The 17,257-nt window shown below is 39.2% G+C and overlaps 1 protein-coding gene across 4 annotated transcripts in view; it reads left to right on the top strand.

Annotated features, from left to right (window-relative positions):
- The window catches only part of LOC131249164 (valine--tRNA ligase, chloroplastic/mitochondrial 2), an 85,618-nt gene that overhangs the window by 17,776 nt on the left and 50,585 nt on the right, over nucleotides 1-17,257 (top strand). For all 4 annotated transcript variants that reach the window (XM_058249768.1, XM_058249767.1, XM_058249769.1 and 1 more), the window contains 4 exons: nucleotides 99-152; nucleotides 9,285-9,337; nucleotides 10,219-10,286; nucleotides 12,553-12,628. In XM_058249768.1, the coding sequence (XP_058105751.1) occupies nucleotides 99-152; nucleotides 9,285-9,337; nucleotides 10,219-10,286; nucleotides 12,553-12,628 (251 nt within the window). The remainder of the gene's footprint in view (nucleotides 1-98; nucleotides 153-9,284; nucleotides 9,338-10,218; nucleotides 10,287-12,552; nucleotides 12,629-17,257) is intronic.

A 17,257-nucleotide genomic window follows, 5' to 3' on the forward strand; every position in this document is an offset into this window, starting at 1 on the left:
AATATTTTTCTCTTTATTTGAGCAACATTTTCTACAACTTGGTTTTATCTCGAGTTCCTGTATTTTTGTTTTGAAACTATGCGTCTCAATGGTTGCAGGTGCAGTTATTGAGGCCTTCGTCAGGCTTCATGAGAAGGGCCTAATTTATCAAGGTACACAAGGGTCTTATGCATCATTGTGATAACCCTGGTTATTTGTTTGTTTACAAGCAAATAAAATTCATTTGGAAGTTAGGTCTCACTCTCACCTATGAGTTGCAAGATTTTGTTTGAGTTAATCTTAAAGGGAATTATATGTTGGCTGCATAATACATGCCCCTTTTAATTTAGTTATTGTTGACACATTTGTTTTACTCCATTTTGCTCCTGGTGTAAATGTCTATGACTTCTGATGATTGGGTTGCTTGGTCACAAATGGTCCTTACTGGCTTTATTACCTCTTGTAATTACCAAACATAATGGTTCACAGTTTGTCTTCTGGAAATGACAAGTACCATTTGATCGAAGTTAAGATCTAATGCATCTCCCATATAGAACTGTCTCTGCACTCATTCTTTTATTATGCAGAAGATTCACGTACTTTTGATGGAAAATACCTCATGGTATCTTTATCAATCTCAAATGTCTCTTGTACTTGGTGATATCACCTAATTGTTACTTGGTCGAGTTTCATATTGTACCAGGTGTAATAGGCTAGGCCTACCTTCCACACATAATATGGGAAGTACCCAATTGGTCTTTGATGCAATTGTAGTGAGCATGGGGAATGCTTCTCCGAGGGAAGTTCTATATCTGAAGAAAGGAAATCTGATTATTATGAAATATCGGAATATTGAAATATTGCTGTTCTTTCAAAAAATGGGCATGTAGCAATATGCAGATATATGATATCATCCGTCATGAAGATAAATGGATGCATTTCTTGAGGATTGTGGAGGTGACTACTGCATGTATATATAATTGACAAGGACCTTGTCTTTTGCACCTCGATCTCTACTTATCCAAGATGGATCCATGTTTCAAAAGTCCTCTGTTCCTCTGGACAAGGGCCATCTTATTGTGCATAATACTGAGTCTAGATGGACATGGAACATGCATGGTTAACAAAGTTTGTAAAGCATGCCATCATTGTAATTCCTTCAAAACATTCCTGCAAGTTCTGATGAATTGAAATATTCCGTCAGATTACATCCCTAATCACATGGACTTTGTAAAGGAATTCTTCAAGAGAGGTTGACTATCTTTGGATCTGGGGGCTTTGTTTATTGCCATTATTCCGAAGAAAGTAGTGGACTCAAAAGATTTCAGGCCTATGAGTCTTCCCGAGAGATAACTTTGTTTGCTTTTAAGTTATTCAATGGGTAAACATGATAGGAATGGTAGGCAGCTTTGGTCCTCTCAGTAGTAGTGCATGTCAGAATGTTTCAAGTTTACACGTGGTCCACTTTGGATTTTGTGTTCTTGAAACTATATGTAAATATTTAAAGTTGTACTATTTGGTGTTACTAAGAGACATCCATGTAATCCTATATGATCTGTTTTAATTTTCTTTGAAAGTTTTTTTTAGAGGTAACATAAATTCTATTACAAGAAGAGAAGGCAAAGATGAGGATTTGACTTCTAGTCTTTACAAATACAAGTAGACACAAGGAATCAAAATTTTTGAAAGAGCATCTGACAAACAGCCCATAGAAAAAAAGAGCATATGGAAAACAAACTAATGGTCGAGCCCCAAGAAATCACATCAAACTTGGCCTTCCTGAATGCTTCATTCAGATTGTGGAGATGGTTGTCAAAATGTATGTCATTGCGATCAGCCCAAATTGACCACAGACCCATGCTGAGTGAGAATCTTGACAAACTTCTTTTAGGACCAGCTCCACCCTTGTGTGGCCCGCACCAAGCAAAAAGACCCAATCAAAGCGGGCATTACCCAAGAACACTGCGAAAGATCAAGAATCTTTTGCAAACCTCCATAGCAAAGGTAAAATGCATGAATAGTGATCCACTAACATAGCATCCTAAAGGCACAAAATACACATATTTGTAATTATCATATACCTTTTCTAAAGATTCTTGATTGTGAAGATCAAGAACCTTCTCCAAGCCTCCGTAGCAAAGGTAAAATGCATGAATAAGTGATCCATTGACTTAGCATCCTGAAGGCACAAAATACACACATTTGTAATTATCATATACCTTTTTCTAAAGATTCTTGATTGTGAGCACTTTACTATTACCCATTAATCATCTGAAGGCAATAACTCAAGCAGTCCTCTGTATGACCAAATAAATTCCTCCGGCTCATGGAGCTCTCAAGGAGAGAGATCAAATTGCCATGTAGAATGAACTGATAGAAAATCTTCATGAGCTTTCCTAATGCAGGGACATATGATGACCTAATCCTAGATGCATGTATAATCAGGTTAAAGAATGTTCGAATAAATACATGAATCAACTAACCTTTTCCAATCAAACGGATTAGGTAAATTTCAACACAAAGATGAGGTCATTCCATTAGGATCATGCCCCTTAGCATAAAATCGCGTAAACAGTAAAAATGGAGGACCTAGGGATATGAAGATATCCTAGATCTAGCATAAATCAGTCCACGGTCAAGTTTAGATCTGATTCTACTGACTAACCATCATTCTTTTCCGTTCAAACTAGAAAGGGGATATCCAGGGAGGAACGAAAGGGGTGAAGAATGAAGGGTTCAAGATGAAGAAAGTACATGTCCTTTTGTTGTCAAAAGAAAAGGAGGAGGATGATTCTTACCTTTTTCCTACACCTTGAAGATCTAGAAAAAAGGAAACCTGAAATCGGAGTGGTAAGGGCCAATCCTGAAACTCTAATTTGTTGAATAAAGAGGAAGAAAAAAAATACGAATTTCTATTCATTCAATAATAATCAAAATAGAGTTTCTCACAACGTATATATACACTATGGAAAAAGTAAAAGTGCAATAAAGCCCCTAAAAACAAGAAAAATAATAAAAGACGAAAAAAAGAGAAAGTGCAATAAAGCCCCTGAAACAAGAAAAAAGAACAAAAGCGCCTAAAACTAAAACACTCGTGTGGTAGAGTGTGAAATCTGACCCATGGATCTATGGTCAGGGTGCGGTCATGCCGCTCCTACACTTGTAGCGCGTCAAAAAATGGGTCCGATGGAACCAATGTCTATCCACATCAACTCATCCGCTCCGGTACTCTGTCGGTGACGCCTCCTCCTTTGGTACACTCTAAAGGGTGCACCATTGATGTCTGCATCATTTCCAATCTCCAAACTCAATCATCCTAGTCAGACAAGGAGGCAAGCATTGCCAAAAAGTCTAACAATCGCACCATCTCGAACTCGAATGTCAGGTGGGAATCTGAGCCATTTGGCCCCCTAACATATCAAAGCATTGGGAGATAAAACATCTCCTTATCAGCCACAACAAAAGCCAGCCTAGGGAAAAGCATTGGGAGTTCAAGTGTTTTTACCCACTAAATAAGGAACTTCCTTGAATAAATCCAGGAGTTTGAAAATAGCCTCCAAAGCACTTAAAGCTTTGTAGATAGAAGAGGATTTTGTAAACTAGCTCCCTCAACCACCTCACATTTGCAAAGAGGTAATAGGGCTTCCATTGGCTATAATCTTTCACCTCATGTCTCTACAACCACTTCCCCATTAAGTCAACATTCATAGTTTTCATGTCCCCAATTTTGCCTCCTCTCACTATTTGGCCATGAGGTGGAATTTATCGTTATCTTCTGAGCCTATCCATAGGAAGTTCCTTCTAATCTTTTCCAATCTACCAAGCACGAAGTCCGGGCACTAGAATAAGGACATGAAGTACAAAGGCATGTTGACATGACCTCCTTGATAAGAATAATTCTACCATTATATTGCAAATATCTGCACTTCCAGCTTGAGAGCTTTCAATTCTCTCAACAACCTTGTCCCACAAATGCTTTGTTGGCTTACCAACTCACAATGGGAGGCTAGAATAAGATGAATGATAGCTTTCTTTATAGCCAAACACACTTGTAAATCTCACGACTTCATCAAGATCCAGCTTGACACCCAAAATCTCGCTCTTTTTGGATGTTGTTTTTTAGACCTGACACACCTCAACGTGTCGAATAACCTTAGATTGTTAACTCGTGGAACCTTGGCATCACAATTTAGAAGAGTATCAGTGGCAAATTGGAGATGAAAAATTTGAAGACTAGCATTTCCCACTCCATATCCTTGTATAAAACCATTGATCATGCTTTCTCCAACATCGTGATGAGAGCCTCTGCAATGACTACAGAGAGGAAGAAGGACAATGTGTCACCTCACTACAACTCTCTTGAACCCTAAAGAAGCCTTGAGGTGAGCCATTTACCAACACCACACTCCTGTATTCATTTCCCCCAATCTTTCCAACGTATAATGAAGAAACTTCTAGTTGACATGTCCATTTGCCCTCTCCTTGTCAAGCTTGCAGGTAACCCACTTGTTCCTTCCTTGTGTCATGAACTAGTGCATTCATAAGCAATCAAGGCACCATTCAGAATTTGGTTGCCAGGAATGAACGTCCTTTCCTTTGAGCCTTGTAAATAACATTCTGGTGCACTTAATTAAATTTGGAAGCAAGAATCTTTAGTATTTTATACGAACCACCAACAAGTTGATAGGTCTAAATTCCTTTAAACATTCAACCCATTTTTTCTTCGGTATGAGAGTAATGAAAGATCCCCCACCTCTTTCGAGAGAGGATGTATTTTGAAGAAATAAATGAACACCAACAAATCAACTTTCATTTCCTCTGAGAAAATTTGGGAACCTAACTGGCGCAAGCACCTCCCCTTCCCCTTTTAATCCAAGTAGCCAAGGAATGTTGCTGCCATGTAATTTCCTCTTCCTTCAATTATTTTTATTTTGTAACTTTAATCAAGACTGTAAAATTGTCCTCCTCGACAAATGCTCAGATTCCTCCTTTAAATCCAACACACGTATAAAATTATATCTTTTAGCTTACTATACTTGACCAAATTGATTTCTTCCATTTCTTGATCTTTCCTTTGAAAAGTTTGAGTTTAGCTAGCTTATAACCTCCCCAACCGTCCACCTTAAAAGCTCTCCACACTGCATGACTTTCTAGGGAATCCCTTCTTCCTTGAGTCACATGAATTTGAACCTAAAGGGCAATCCTCCTCTTTGGAATCCAGAATAACAGGACGATGATATGAAATTGGGCAAGGAAGTCCACTTTTTCCCACTAATGGGAACTACACTCAATCCTTTGAGACCTAACAAATCTGTCAAGCTTTGCCATTGCCAGATGGTCTTTGTTATATTAGACCATGTGAATTTCACTCCACCCATAAGAAGATCAATAAACTTATTTCTGTCCACCCAATCCAAGAATTCCCTCATACTTTTTGGAATGTGGCTCCCATCTAAATTTTCATAGGAGAATATGATCTTGTTAAATTCTCCTCCCACACACCAAGGAACCTCTCACCCACTTCTCACACTATCCAGCTCAAGCCAAAAAGCATTGTGACAACTAGACTAGTTTGGACAATAAACTGCAAAGAAAACCCATATTTATCCATTTTGCCATATTCTTCAATAGGACTAATACAAAAAAAAATAAAAAATTCTTGCTCACCAGCTCTCTTTAGACCAGAGATTGGCAGTTCCAAATAATCACAATGCTTCCCACAACTCCTATGACATCCATAGGGACCCAATCCTTGTTCCAACTCCCCACAACAAGTCAAGAACACCTTTATCCAGAGATTGGATTTTCATCTCTTGAAAATGGTATCACTTGAGCCTTTTGATGCCTAGAAACTCCTTTGATTTGGGCTCATTTTTGGGGACCTACCAGTATCCTAACATTCCAAGATACAATCTTCACTAGGAATGGAAATTCTCCACTTGCCCCTTTTATCCCCTTTGAAGAGTCGTCTCTTTTATCGTAGTTAACTGTCAAAACCAATCCGTATATACTGTTTGTTGTTTTCCTTGATTGAATCAACTTGGTCTTGTTTTTGGGTTCTGCTTTGATGAGGGCATCTGAGCATCTACAGGAGTTTATCGAAGGAGGAAAGATGATGCCCCAGCCCTAGCCCCAGCTTCATTCTAGTTGGATGATCATTAGATGGGGCCTAGTGGACCCAATTCGAGTTTTTAGCTGCGTTAAAGACTTCAATGCATGTTTGTGCATCTTTGAAGACCCCACACTGGGAAGATGCATGTGGGTTGCTTATTTAGAATTGATTGATATGTCTTTGTACTGTTTGGCCGTCACCTAGCTTGACTTGGACCACAACTGGATGTTACAAATGTAGATCTCTTGGACTCATCACTTTGGTGATTCAGACCGTTGGATATGTTAGGAGACTCGGGTTTAGGTGTATGGACACTTTAGTCTGCACATTCGAGCCATGGACATGTTGGACCGCATTCATCCAGGTCGTTGATCATGTGTGGATGTGTGGATGTACCTGTTGCACGTTGGAGATCATCCTCGTGCCGTGTAACACTTCTTTATTTCTGCTTTATTTTTCAGTTTTATTTTAGGTTATTAGAGATTTATGTTTTGATCTTGACCATTAATAGAATTGGACGGTCAAGAATAGCTCTAGACTTAGGGTTTGCTTAGGTTTTCTTATATATACTTGTTTGAGACTTAAGACTGAGATTATGGACATATTGAATGAAATTTCTCTACATTGTTTCTTTGAGTAAGAAAAATTCCTGTGAATGGAATTTGGTGTGAAGCTATTGGAGTGATTCCAAGCTATCCTTCTTATTCCTAATTTCCTATCAAGGTATTTCTTTCTTGTCTCTCTAAAACCCTCCTTTTTTTTTTTGTTTTTTTCCATTGAATATTTTTTTCTCCTTTCTTAAACCCTAACTCCATCATCATCGACCCAATTCATCATTGACCAAACTGACCCAGCCCCACCACACCATTCGTATGACTGTACGGACGTGCCCGTACATTGCATGGACCTGCCGTCTGTACAACCAAAGAGCCTCCCCCTCATTGATCCTTTCTCTTCTTCTCTATTTTATAAAACCCTAACTCTAACCCTAGCCTTTTATAAAATCCTAAAATTTTCAATTTCTTGATTTTCAAACCCAAACCCTAATCCATTCAAACCTTAGCAAAGCGTAGGTGAATCAACGAATATAGAACAAATCTTATGCTAGATGAAGTTCTACCTTCCACTGGGCCATGCCTGATCAATAGCCTTAATGATCTATTTGGCGGGATTGTGATGTGGCCTTGAACTTGAGCTTAATTGAATATTTGATTTCTTTAAATTTGTGGTAGATTGGCTTTATTTTATGCTTTGATTTACTCTAGTAATCTGTTAATTTATATGTTTGCATCATCCTAGTTTAGGCCATTCGTCCTGCATCACACTCTCCTCAGCAACCAACTCACAATCCCCATAAAAAACCCCGACCACTTCATGTGCCCCATGGCTTCTTTCGTCCACCACATCATTGAACCATGCTCACCTTGTCCACTTGCCGTACTGTGAGTTGTTAGACTCCACATATTTGAAACAATCCATGTTCAATTTTTTTGAAACATAGTCCATGTTCAGTTTTATGGGAACGTTGTGTTTGTTATTATCACTGAACTTCAATTTTTAAATAATGCTTTTATTTTTTTAATACAACACCATGGTGGACGAGGAAGGTGGTAGTTGGTAATGGTAATGTGATGCAGGACATGAAAATTAAATATGATATGCAAGATTTCAGGCTTTAGATCATACTAATTCAAACAATCACATAATAATTCCACATCTTACACAAAAGCTCAAGCATTCAAACAAGAGGAATCTGCACGGGTCCAGGCCTACACAGGCTAGGGCTGGATGCCTGGATCTGTAAAAAATTATAAACCAAATGATGCTCAAAGATAAGTAATAATCATCCACACATGCACAACAATTGGTCCCTAATCCAAGGGATTCACCAATTTCAATTCAAGGAACCCTAGAGTGAGAAAAGGGGCAAATAAATTAAGGATAATGCAATCTAGGGTTAGAGTTTATGAAAACAGGTATAAGAGGGTAAAATCAGAAGAAAACTTGAACCGGAAGACAGTTCCTGCGTGCGGACAGCGGGTCAGGCCTGACGCACATGTGCAGGGGCCTGGCCGCACGTGCAAGGGGGTCCCACACCTAGAAACTGACTCATTGGCTCTGGTCGGCCAGGGGTGGGCACCAAACCCCCCAAGTTTCGGGTCGATCCGAGTTACGGGCTGTGTGTGGTGCTTCGCCGAAGTTTCTGTCCTCCTGTAGGGCCAGATTCTGGAAACTGGCTGTAGGGAGAAGATCTACTGCAAAAACTAATGGATTCGAGGCGAGGATGGTTGTAGAAGGTGAGAAGTATGGATGATAGGCGATAGGGGCGGATTGGGATAGATGTGACTTCGCACCACAGTAGTTAGCCCTTCGATGAAGGGAGGGCTTCGCACCCAATTGGATTTTCCACAACTCAGGAACTTAGAGGAGTAGAAAAAAACGCAGGAATTTTTTTTATTAATCTTCAATGAATAGAAAAGCTACAAGGGGTGCCTATTTATAAGAAAAAACCTATACCCTAAACTCGCGCCATCTGCACAAACTATTACTTGGCGATGAAGTAAACCAAAATAAAAACTAATTAAAGAAATCTAATCCGTCCATGATATTCTAAATAACATTATTAAGCAAAACCTAAAATATGAGATCAATCAGACTAGTGGGTCACGATCATGAGATCTCATGATGGGCTTTACTTGACTATCGGGCCCATTCTAACGAACCAAAACTCCGTCTTCTAACTAAGAGGCCCTCCCTAGACGTCGTCATCGATCTATATCGACGGTGGGGCCCTCCTTCTCCTGGCGTACATGAGTAGGGGGGGCGGTGTGCGTGTGCGTATGCGCGTGATGTCCCCATCATAATGTGCTAGTATGGCGACGCTCAGGACAAAATTAACTAAAATTCAATTGCTTGGTTTATTATACCATTTTTTCCCCAAATGGGGACCATCATATGCAATCTTCGTACAAATTGTGCACTATATGTGCCCGAAAATCTGGGATTGTTTATTCGATTTATCTTCATGGTTGTACAGTAAATTATTGAAACAAATTCTCTAGACTAGACTGCCTTGTGTGGTCCTTCATTTCCTTGGCATCTAATATTCTTTAGGAGAAATGGAACTGAACCTGTAAAAAGAGATGTAATGATTTGTCTTTGATATTCTGCTAGTAATAATCTTCTTTTTCAGGATCTTACATGGTCAACTGGTCTCCTAATCTTCAGACTGCAGTCTCGGACTTGGTATGCTATCTTTTGATGGATATCGAACTCTGCTGTTCTATAATGGTGTGTTGTATCTTAAAAATTGAGTGAGTGTATATATCTAGGGAATGACTATTTACTCCCGTTCTTATTGACAGATACATGCTTTCTCACAACTTTTGCTGATAGTACAAATTTGTACCATTGTATTACCAAAACTAGAAAGAGAAGGGTACATCTACCTACCACGGGGTGTTAATTCAGTTTTGGTGGATGACGATTATAGCCAGCCAATTCTGTAGCTTCTCAGCTATTTATGTATCTGTCAAATATCACACACAAAGTGTATTGCATTAATGAGATCTTTTATTTTTCCATAAGCAATGCTTTAATTTTACTTTTTTTCAGTTAGTTTTCCTTAAAAGTGTTTCAAGTTTATGTACCGTGTGTGAACCTGTGGCAATCATTGCACCTAGGTAAGCCATAGAAAGTTGAAGCCTAGCTCGAACTTTCTGTTGTATAGTTCTAATATGTTGTTATGTGAGGTACTTATGTGCTCTTTTAACTTTCATTTATGATCATGATCTTAGGAGTCTCAGTTCTGGACTGCAGTCAATTCTGAGTTGTTGATTCACTCCGCAGTTGTTGGTTGTGGAAACACTCGGGATTTTCCTGCAATGCGTACCTTCCATGGTACATCTTTGGCTTGAGATTTTTAGTGGTTGGGTGATTCTTAATGCATGGAGATCCACATTTCTACAAATAGTGCTGAATTGTCCGCTCTCATTTGCAGCTTTTGTAATGCAGTGTTGCCTAATAGCATGTCTAAGATTTACTTGAACAAGTGTGGTTTCGATCTGCTATTTACTTTATTTAAGCTAATTCATCATTTGATGTGAAACTTGCTTATTTGTGCTCAGGAAGTCGAGTATTCTGAAGAGCCTGGTTCTCTTTATTACATCAAGTATCGTGTTGCGGGAGGTTCTAGGTACTTGTCAATTTCATAGCCATACTTTTTGGTTTCCTTCATCACCACCATCACCAACACCAACACCAACATCACTATCACCACCTTCATCATCGTCATCAAATTTACAGCCGTACTTGCTGGTTTTCATCATCACCCTCACCACCACCACCACCACCACCACCACCACCATCATCATGCAATGTTTTCAGTATGGTTATCAACAGACGTTTCAGAATCCAGCACGAATGTATTGCTTGTGTTTTTCATACGTCCTTTTGTTTTCATAATTTTCCATTGGATTTATAAATGAAAACTGATATCATCATTAAAAAAAACTAATTTATTTTTATTATTGGATATTTTTAATTAAAAATATTTTTCTTTAAAAAAAAAATTCAAAAACCTCCATCAATCTGTAGATCAGCCTCCAACATGTTCAATGTAATTTTTCTATACTCTAATTGCAATTTAAATAGGTGAAATGGGGAAAATTGTGGGCTTGGCATAGAGGAGGTTTGATTATTAAGGATGGGGTTCACTAGCACACGTCCCTACTGGCGGTGTGGTGGGCTGTTTGAGCTGAGAGGAACGGCCGTTGCTTAATAATTCTTCTTCTTCTTCTGTTGATAGGTTTTGGCCCGTATTTTGCCTCTCGTTTTTGAGTTGGCTTCCTTTGTGAAATCTTTTGATTGTTAGCCCTTCTCTCATTTTCCCCTTTCTCATTTCCTGTTTTCTTTTCTTGCCGGTTTTTTCGGTGTGCCTTTAATAAAATTCCATTATCCTTCAAAAAAGTGGAAAATTGTGGATTTTCCCAGTTTCCTCCATTCTTTTTTCCAAATTCTCAAATTGAGTGTAATTGATATTAAGATGAGCCAACACTCATAAACACTTGCAAATTAAGGATAAATAACTGTTGATTAATTTATTTTTTTGTTATTTTTTAATTAAAAAATATTTTTTAAAATCCAAATCTCCGTTAATCGATAACACGTGCAATGTGATTTAAAAATTTTTTTTTTTTTCATATTCTAATCACAATTTAAAAGGGTGAAATGGGGGAAATTTCAGATTTTCTTCAATTTCCCCCATTTCCCCCAAATTCCCAAATCGGAGGTTGAAATCCATGATTGAGCATGCAAAACATGGATTTGTATCTTAGTTCTAGTGGTTCTGAGTTATTTACAGTAAAAAATGGATTAAAATCGAAATATTTCTCAATGGTTGAAAATCGGGCTTACCTTTTGTCTGATCTCAAATTTTGCACGAAAGTCCGGTTGTTTCTCCAAAAAATGGAAGATGAATAGTTGGAATTACCTCAATAATGGATTACAAGCAAAAGATTTGTGGAAAAATGAGATTTTTTAGGGTTTTGGGGGATTTTTTGAGAAAAAACAGAAGGGGGCTGTCGGTTGAGAATGTGTTGATGATACTATTGAATGTATGGTCAATACCAAGTAGTATATAACATGAGATATTTTGAAAATATTGCATTATATGGACACATCGCCGATACATTGCGATATTTGACGATATTTCGTCTATGGACTTCTAGGCTGTTTCGTATCGGCCAACCTCAGTACTGATGGTCTATCCGCTGATACGATTGATATTGCAAACAATATTATCATCATCATCAACTTTACAGCCATTCTTTTTTGTTTCCATCATCCTCATCGTTGTCACCATCATTTCATCAGTAACTCATCATCATTTCACTTTTTTGGGTATATCAGTTGGAACAATTTGTAGAGTTTCAATATGGATTTTTAACACTGTTTGTTGTCGGCCTGCTGATTACTCATATTTCTGGTATGTAGAGCAATTCTGATGGTAAAATAAAATAAATTTATTATAAATTTAGTTCGGTTGTCCTTTTATAAACTGGAATTAGTTTGTGTTTCAAAATACTAATCTCTAGCCAATTTGAAGTGGCACTGGCTAAATCTTGTACAAATCCATGTGTTTAATTTATCTGTTACTTTTTCAGTATGACAACTTGACAAGTAATTCAGGAAGAGAAACATATTCTACATGGTCATTGCATTTATTTTGTTCTTGTTATCATACATTCTATAACTGTGCTGCTTGTGTTACCCAAACACACACAATCCCAAGTACATGCTTTGTTACTAGATTAGATTGACAAAATCGTTTTGACTAAAATAACCTATACAATCTCCTAGATGATGTATAGAAAGGCTGAAAATTGCATTGCTCATGCATCATTGCGTAGGATAATCCTTGTACCAGTTCTTTTGCTTACATGCTTTGTTTTATGCTGAAGGAGTGACTATTTGACGATAGCAACAACACGCCCAGAGACATTATTTGCTGATACAGCTATCGCGGTGCATCCTGAGGTATTATTGTGCTGTTTGACTGGTCATTTTAGAACTGGACAGTCCTTTTAACTAGCAGGGGATTCCAATTGGATTTGTGCTTTTTTTTAAAAAAGATATTAATTATTTATCATTAGCATTTTTCTTCAATATTCTATTGTCTAGTTTAGCGTCAACGTTGTCTGCCTTCTTCTTTTCCTAAATTTATAACTGGATATTGTGATACATTGGCATTAAGGCTTTAGATGACGGCGGCAATGAAGGACTGGATTTTGTGACAACTTGAGAATCTACTTTTAGAGATTGTTGAATGATGATGCTGTCACAAGATAGAATTAGGAGGGGCCTTAGACCTTGGAAGGTTGGAAAGGCATATGTATCATCCTAGAATTGGGATGAAAGAAGTAAAGGTAGACTAGCAAGGATGAACACCTTGTTCCTCCCACTAGCCATGCAAAAGCCGCCACCTTTGTGTGTGTGTGGTTTTTTTTTTTTTTTGGTTGTGTGTGTGCGCGTGGGGGGGATCACCTTGGGCTTTCAAAGCACTTGGGCTTTCAAAGCAACTTGAAGGATGATCAGACAAAAAATAGGCTGGACCTATCTGTATTCCAAACCATAGAACCACTTACACCCATAAAGGGGCAAGAGCTCTGAAGACTCGCAAGTAACCTAATGGCATCACCCGCTCCCTCTTCCGACAAGGAGGCCTAATCATTACATCTCGCATGATGGAAAACACCTAGCAATGGGATATTCTTATCTGGAGACAGCCACCCTAACCTCCGAAACTCGGACTAGAGTGATCTCTCATCTATCCAGTCATCCTTTCTAAAATGATTCCTCTTGCCATCTCGAAGAGGGAAGCACACCTCCTTCCTTGAATTTTGCCTCGAAACTAGTGACTGCTTTCCATATACTTGAAGCCTTATATAAATACGAGCTCTTTACCCACCATCCCCACATCTTGAACCCATACTACCTATATCCACAAGCTCCCTTCCTCTATACCAAACATCCACAAATTCTTACCTAAAATAGCAAAATTCATTGTTTCCAAATCCCTTATTAAAGTTCCACCTTCTTCATACGACTTGCAAACCTCTTTCCATCTAAACAAATGGAACTTATCACCTTAACAACACCTTGCCATAGATAATTTTGTTTCAACCTCTCCAATCTATCTTGGATAGTTTTTAGACATTTAAGAGGGACATGAAATAAAGCGGCAAATTTGACATGACCGCTTTAATCAACGTAAGTCTGTCGTCCAACAAGAGTCCACCTTGATAGATTCCTTTCTACCCCTTCGACCACCTTGTCCCAAAGATGTTTCACTGGTTTGTCGATACATGGGCCAGCTGAGGTACAACATAGTAAAAGAACTCTAACCACAACAAAAAAAGTCTCCACCAGAGATAGCCACCACATCCCTGTCCATGCGAATCCCAAAAATCTCACTCTTGCAAATATTAACCCTTAAGCTCGAAACACCTCACAATGTTTTATAGATTGTTCACCATTTCTAAATCTGCATCACGAGACAGAGTTGTACCATCAGTAGACTGGAGGTGAGAAAATCTGAATCCCTACTTTGATGCAGGACAAATGATTTAATGCTAGAAATTAAATCTAGCATAATTACAACTATGCCACTCACTTAAGTAAAGTGGCCCATTATCCAAAATAAGAAAACTAAAACATATATTATCAATCTCAATTATCAAATAACTCCAAAAAATAACAAAAAACATAAAGAAAGCAAGATCAGAGTCCAAGGGGCCCAAATCTAAAAGTCTGGTGGCCCGATGGTCTGATCTACAAGATCCAACGGTCGGATCGACATGAAATAGAAATACTATGACTAAAATTATCTCCTAAGCAGCCCACATGCATCATCCCAAGGTGGGGTCTTCCTGATGCACGTCTAATGCATGTGAGGTCTTCAAAATGGCCCGGTGGGCTCCATCTGGAACTCGTCTCTCATCCACAAAGAAAGCTGTGTCGATGTGGGTGGTCGTCTCCATCTCTGGTACATCCGAGTAGGTCTTCTGATGTCCCCATCATACTTCCTCCGCACTAAATCCACGGATAAGACTGAAAGATTGACCTCTATCTAGCATCTTGCTGAGCGGTTCTACAATGACCATGGACAGGAAAGGAGAGTGGATCACCCGAAGGCCTCTTGATGGTTTGAAGCCTTTAGGACACCCATTGACCAACATTGAAAACTTGGCGAACCTTAAACATTTCCGAATCTAGTTGGTCCCATTTTTGGCTACATCCCAACCACACTAGGCACCCAACAACCAGTCGAGAAAGTTCCAGTAAACATGGTTATGAGCTTTCTCTATATCTAACTTGTAGACAATGCCTTTTTTACTATCCTTGTGTCTCAAGTCGATACACTCGTGAGCTATGAAAGCCTTGTTGAGAATTTATCTTCCTACCACCAACGCGCCTTGACCTTAGAAATAATGCTTGTAAGAACCACCCAAAACCTATACATGAATTTTGGCTTAGATCTTCTATGGGCCCCCAATAAGATTGATCAGCCTAAAATCTTTCAAGCTTTCCACGCCGTCAATCTTTGGTAAAATGGCTATAAATGAGGCTCCTAGGTTTGTCGACAATCAACCTCTTTCGAAAACTTTCGGATGCAAAGTTCATCATGTCACCCTTCACCACATACCAAAACACTTGATAGAAAGCCAAATGGTGGTCATCTGGTCCTGGGGCATTATCCCTACCCAAGGACTCCGCCGCTTTGACTTCCTCAGAAAATGGCTTTTCAAGAGCTTGTTTTTGTTGAACTGAAGAAGGCATGCAATAGAGTACCTGTGGAAGTTATATCATAGATGATGAGTAGGTAAGGGGTTCTAGGAAGATATATTGACATCATTAAAGACAAGTATGATATGTTGTTATAAGAGAAAGAATGGCTCCTGCTGAGATGGATGTGTTCTTGACAACAGTGATTCTTCGTGAGGAGTTTGCATTGGGCGCCTACCTTTTTGCATTCTTACAGATGTTAACTGCTAGTATTGAGGATGAGGTACCTTGTTATATTTTGTTTGTTGACGATGTGGTGCTGGTTAATGAGAATGAGAGGAGACTAATGCTAAATTGTTTGGAATGCAACTTTAGTAGGAACAATCATAGATGTGAGACTTTAACTAAACCTGCTAGCTAGGAGATTCCATGAGTATCACGCCCCAAACTCAGGAACCGGGCTCACTAAATTCCCGGCTACCGACAGCCTCCGTAGTACCCCATTATCGACTCCCAGCTCCCATACACCAGTTTCCGATCCTAGGATCCCACAAGGAGGATTTTTAGGGGTTCTTTTTTTATTTTATTTTATTTTATTTTAAGGAGCATAACCATAGGTGTATAAAAACATCATCATCATCATCATATATCCACTAATATAATATTTGAGTATAGTGTTGAAAGGGAAATACAAAATATAACCAAGAACCCAAAAGATCAGGCTCATGCTCCGGGCTCAATGCTGCTGATACACCCTAGCATCACTTACAACATAAACAAACGTGCATAAGCCTCCTATGAAGCTCAGTAGAGTGCATGCACAATGCATATGACATGAATATAGATATCAGAGTATGTGGAAGATGATGGAGGGCTAAGTTGCCAAGTCCATGAATGTTGTTAGCCATACCAAGGCTATGCAATGCAAGGCCTACGTGTCCGAGTGTCATATGCTAGAGATGCAAAACAAATATGCCAATCCTCAACTAGTCCACGTATTAGAATATTTCGTAACTGGAAACATCATTGGAGTCTAGTACACTCCGACATTGGCTGCCGCCCATCGCGCGCATGACCAAGTGAGTGGAAAAGACCTCAATATCCACCTCGTCAGTGGTATGCCAATGCCCACCCAACTTGCCGATATCAGACTCATTTCACGAGCTGGTCAGACTTAACCTAGCTTATAGCCCCCTACACCCGGGCAAATAAAGTCACACCCCTTTTCAACCAACCTCGACATAGTGGGAGACGCAGCCTACTGATATTTGGCACTCATGCGCTCATGTTATCTACTCGGTCTTGACGTTGAAGCATCATACTAGTACCACAGGGTTTATGGACTTTCACTCAATGGCATCCATAGCGCCCAAGTGCTAGAACACATTTCCGGTATCCAATCCGGCCATCCACGGTATGTCTGTAGAGGCCACAACCCCGATGTCGCTAGGGTGTGAAAGTAATCGCGCCATACAGAATGCGAAATGCATTGGTCATATTATCCAAGTCATGAACCAAACCTGCGCATACTGCGCGATCATGTAGGGCGACCCTGTCTCATATAAAGTCCTCTAAGTGTCTCAAGCCGAAGGGCATATGCTATGAACAATCGTCACCCACAATATGCATACAAATGATGTGTGCGGGCATAGAACTGGGTATGATATCGATTACACTAAGCATGTTATCAGTGTGTCCTATCAGGCCAAGTGCACTAGCATGTTATCAGACATATCATGTGATAATCGGCCTTAATTGACATATCATATAAAGAGAGCGAGACCCGAACGACAGGCCTCACTAGAAATATAGAGGTCTATGTGGTGTGACCCACATTAGACTAACATCGGCTCTTCATGTAGCCTGTACATAAAAAGTCTA

This window comes from Magnolia sinica, chromosome 6, assembly GCF_029962835.1.
Source record: "Magnolia sinica isolate HGM2019 chromosome 6, MsV1, whole genome shotgun sequence".
Taxonomy (NCBI): Eukaryota; Viridiplantae; Streptophyta; class Magnoliopsida; order Magnoliales; family Magnoliaceae; genus Magnolia; species Magnolia sinica.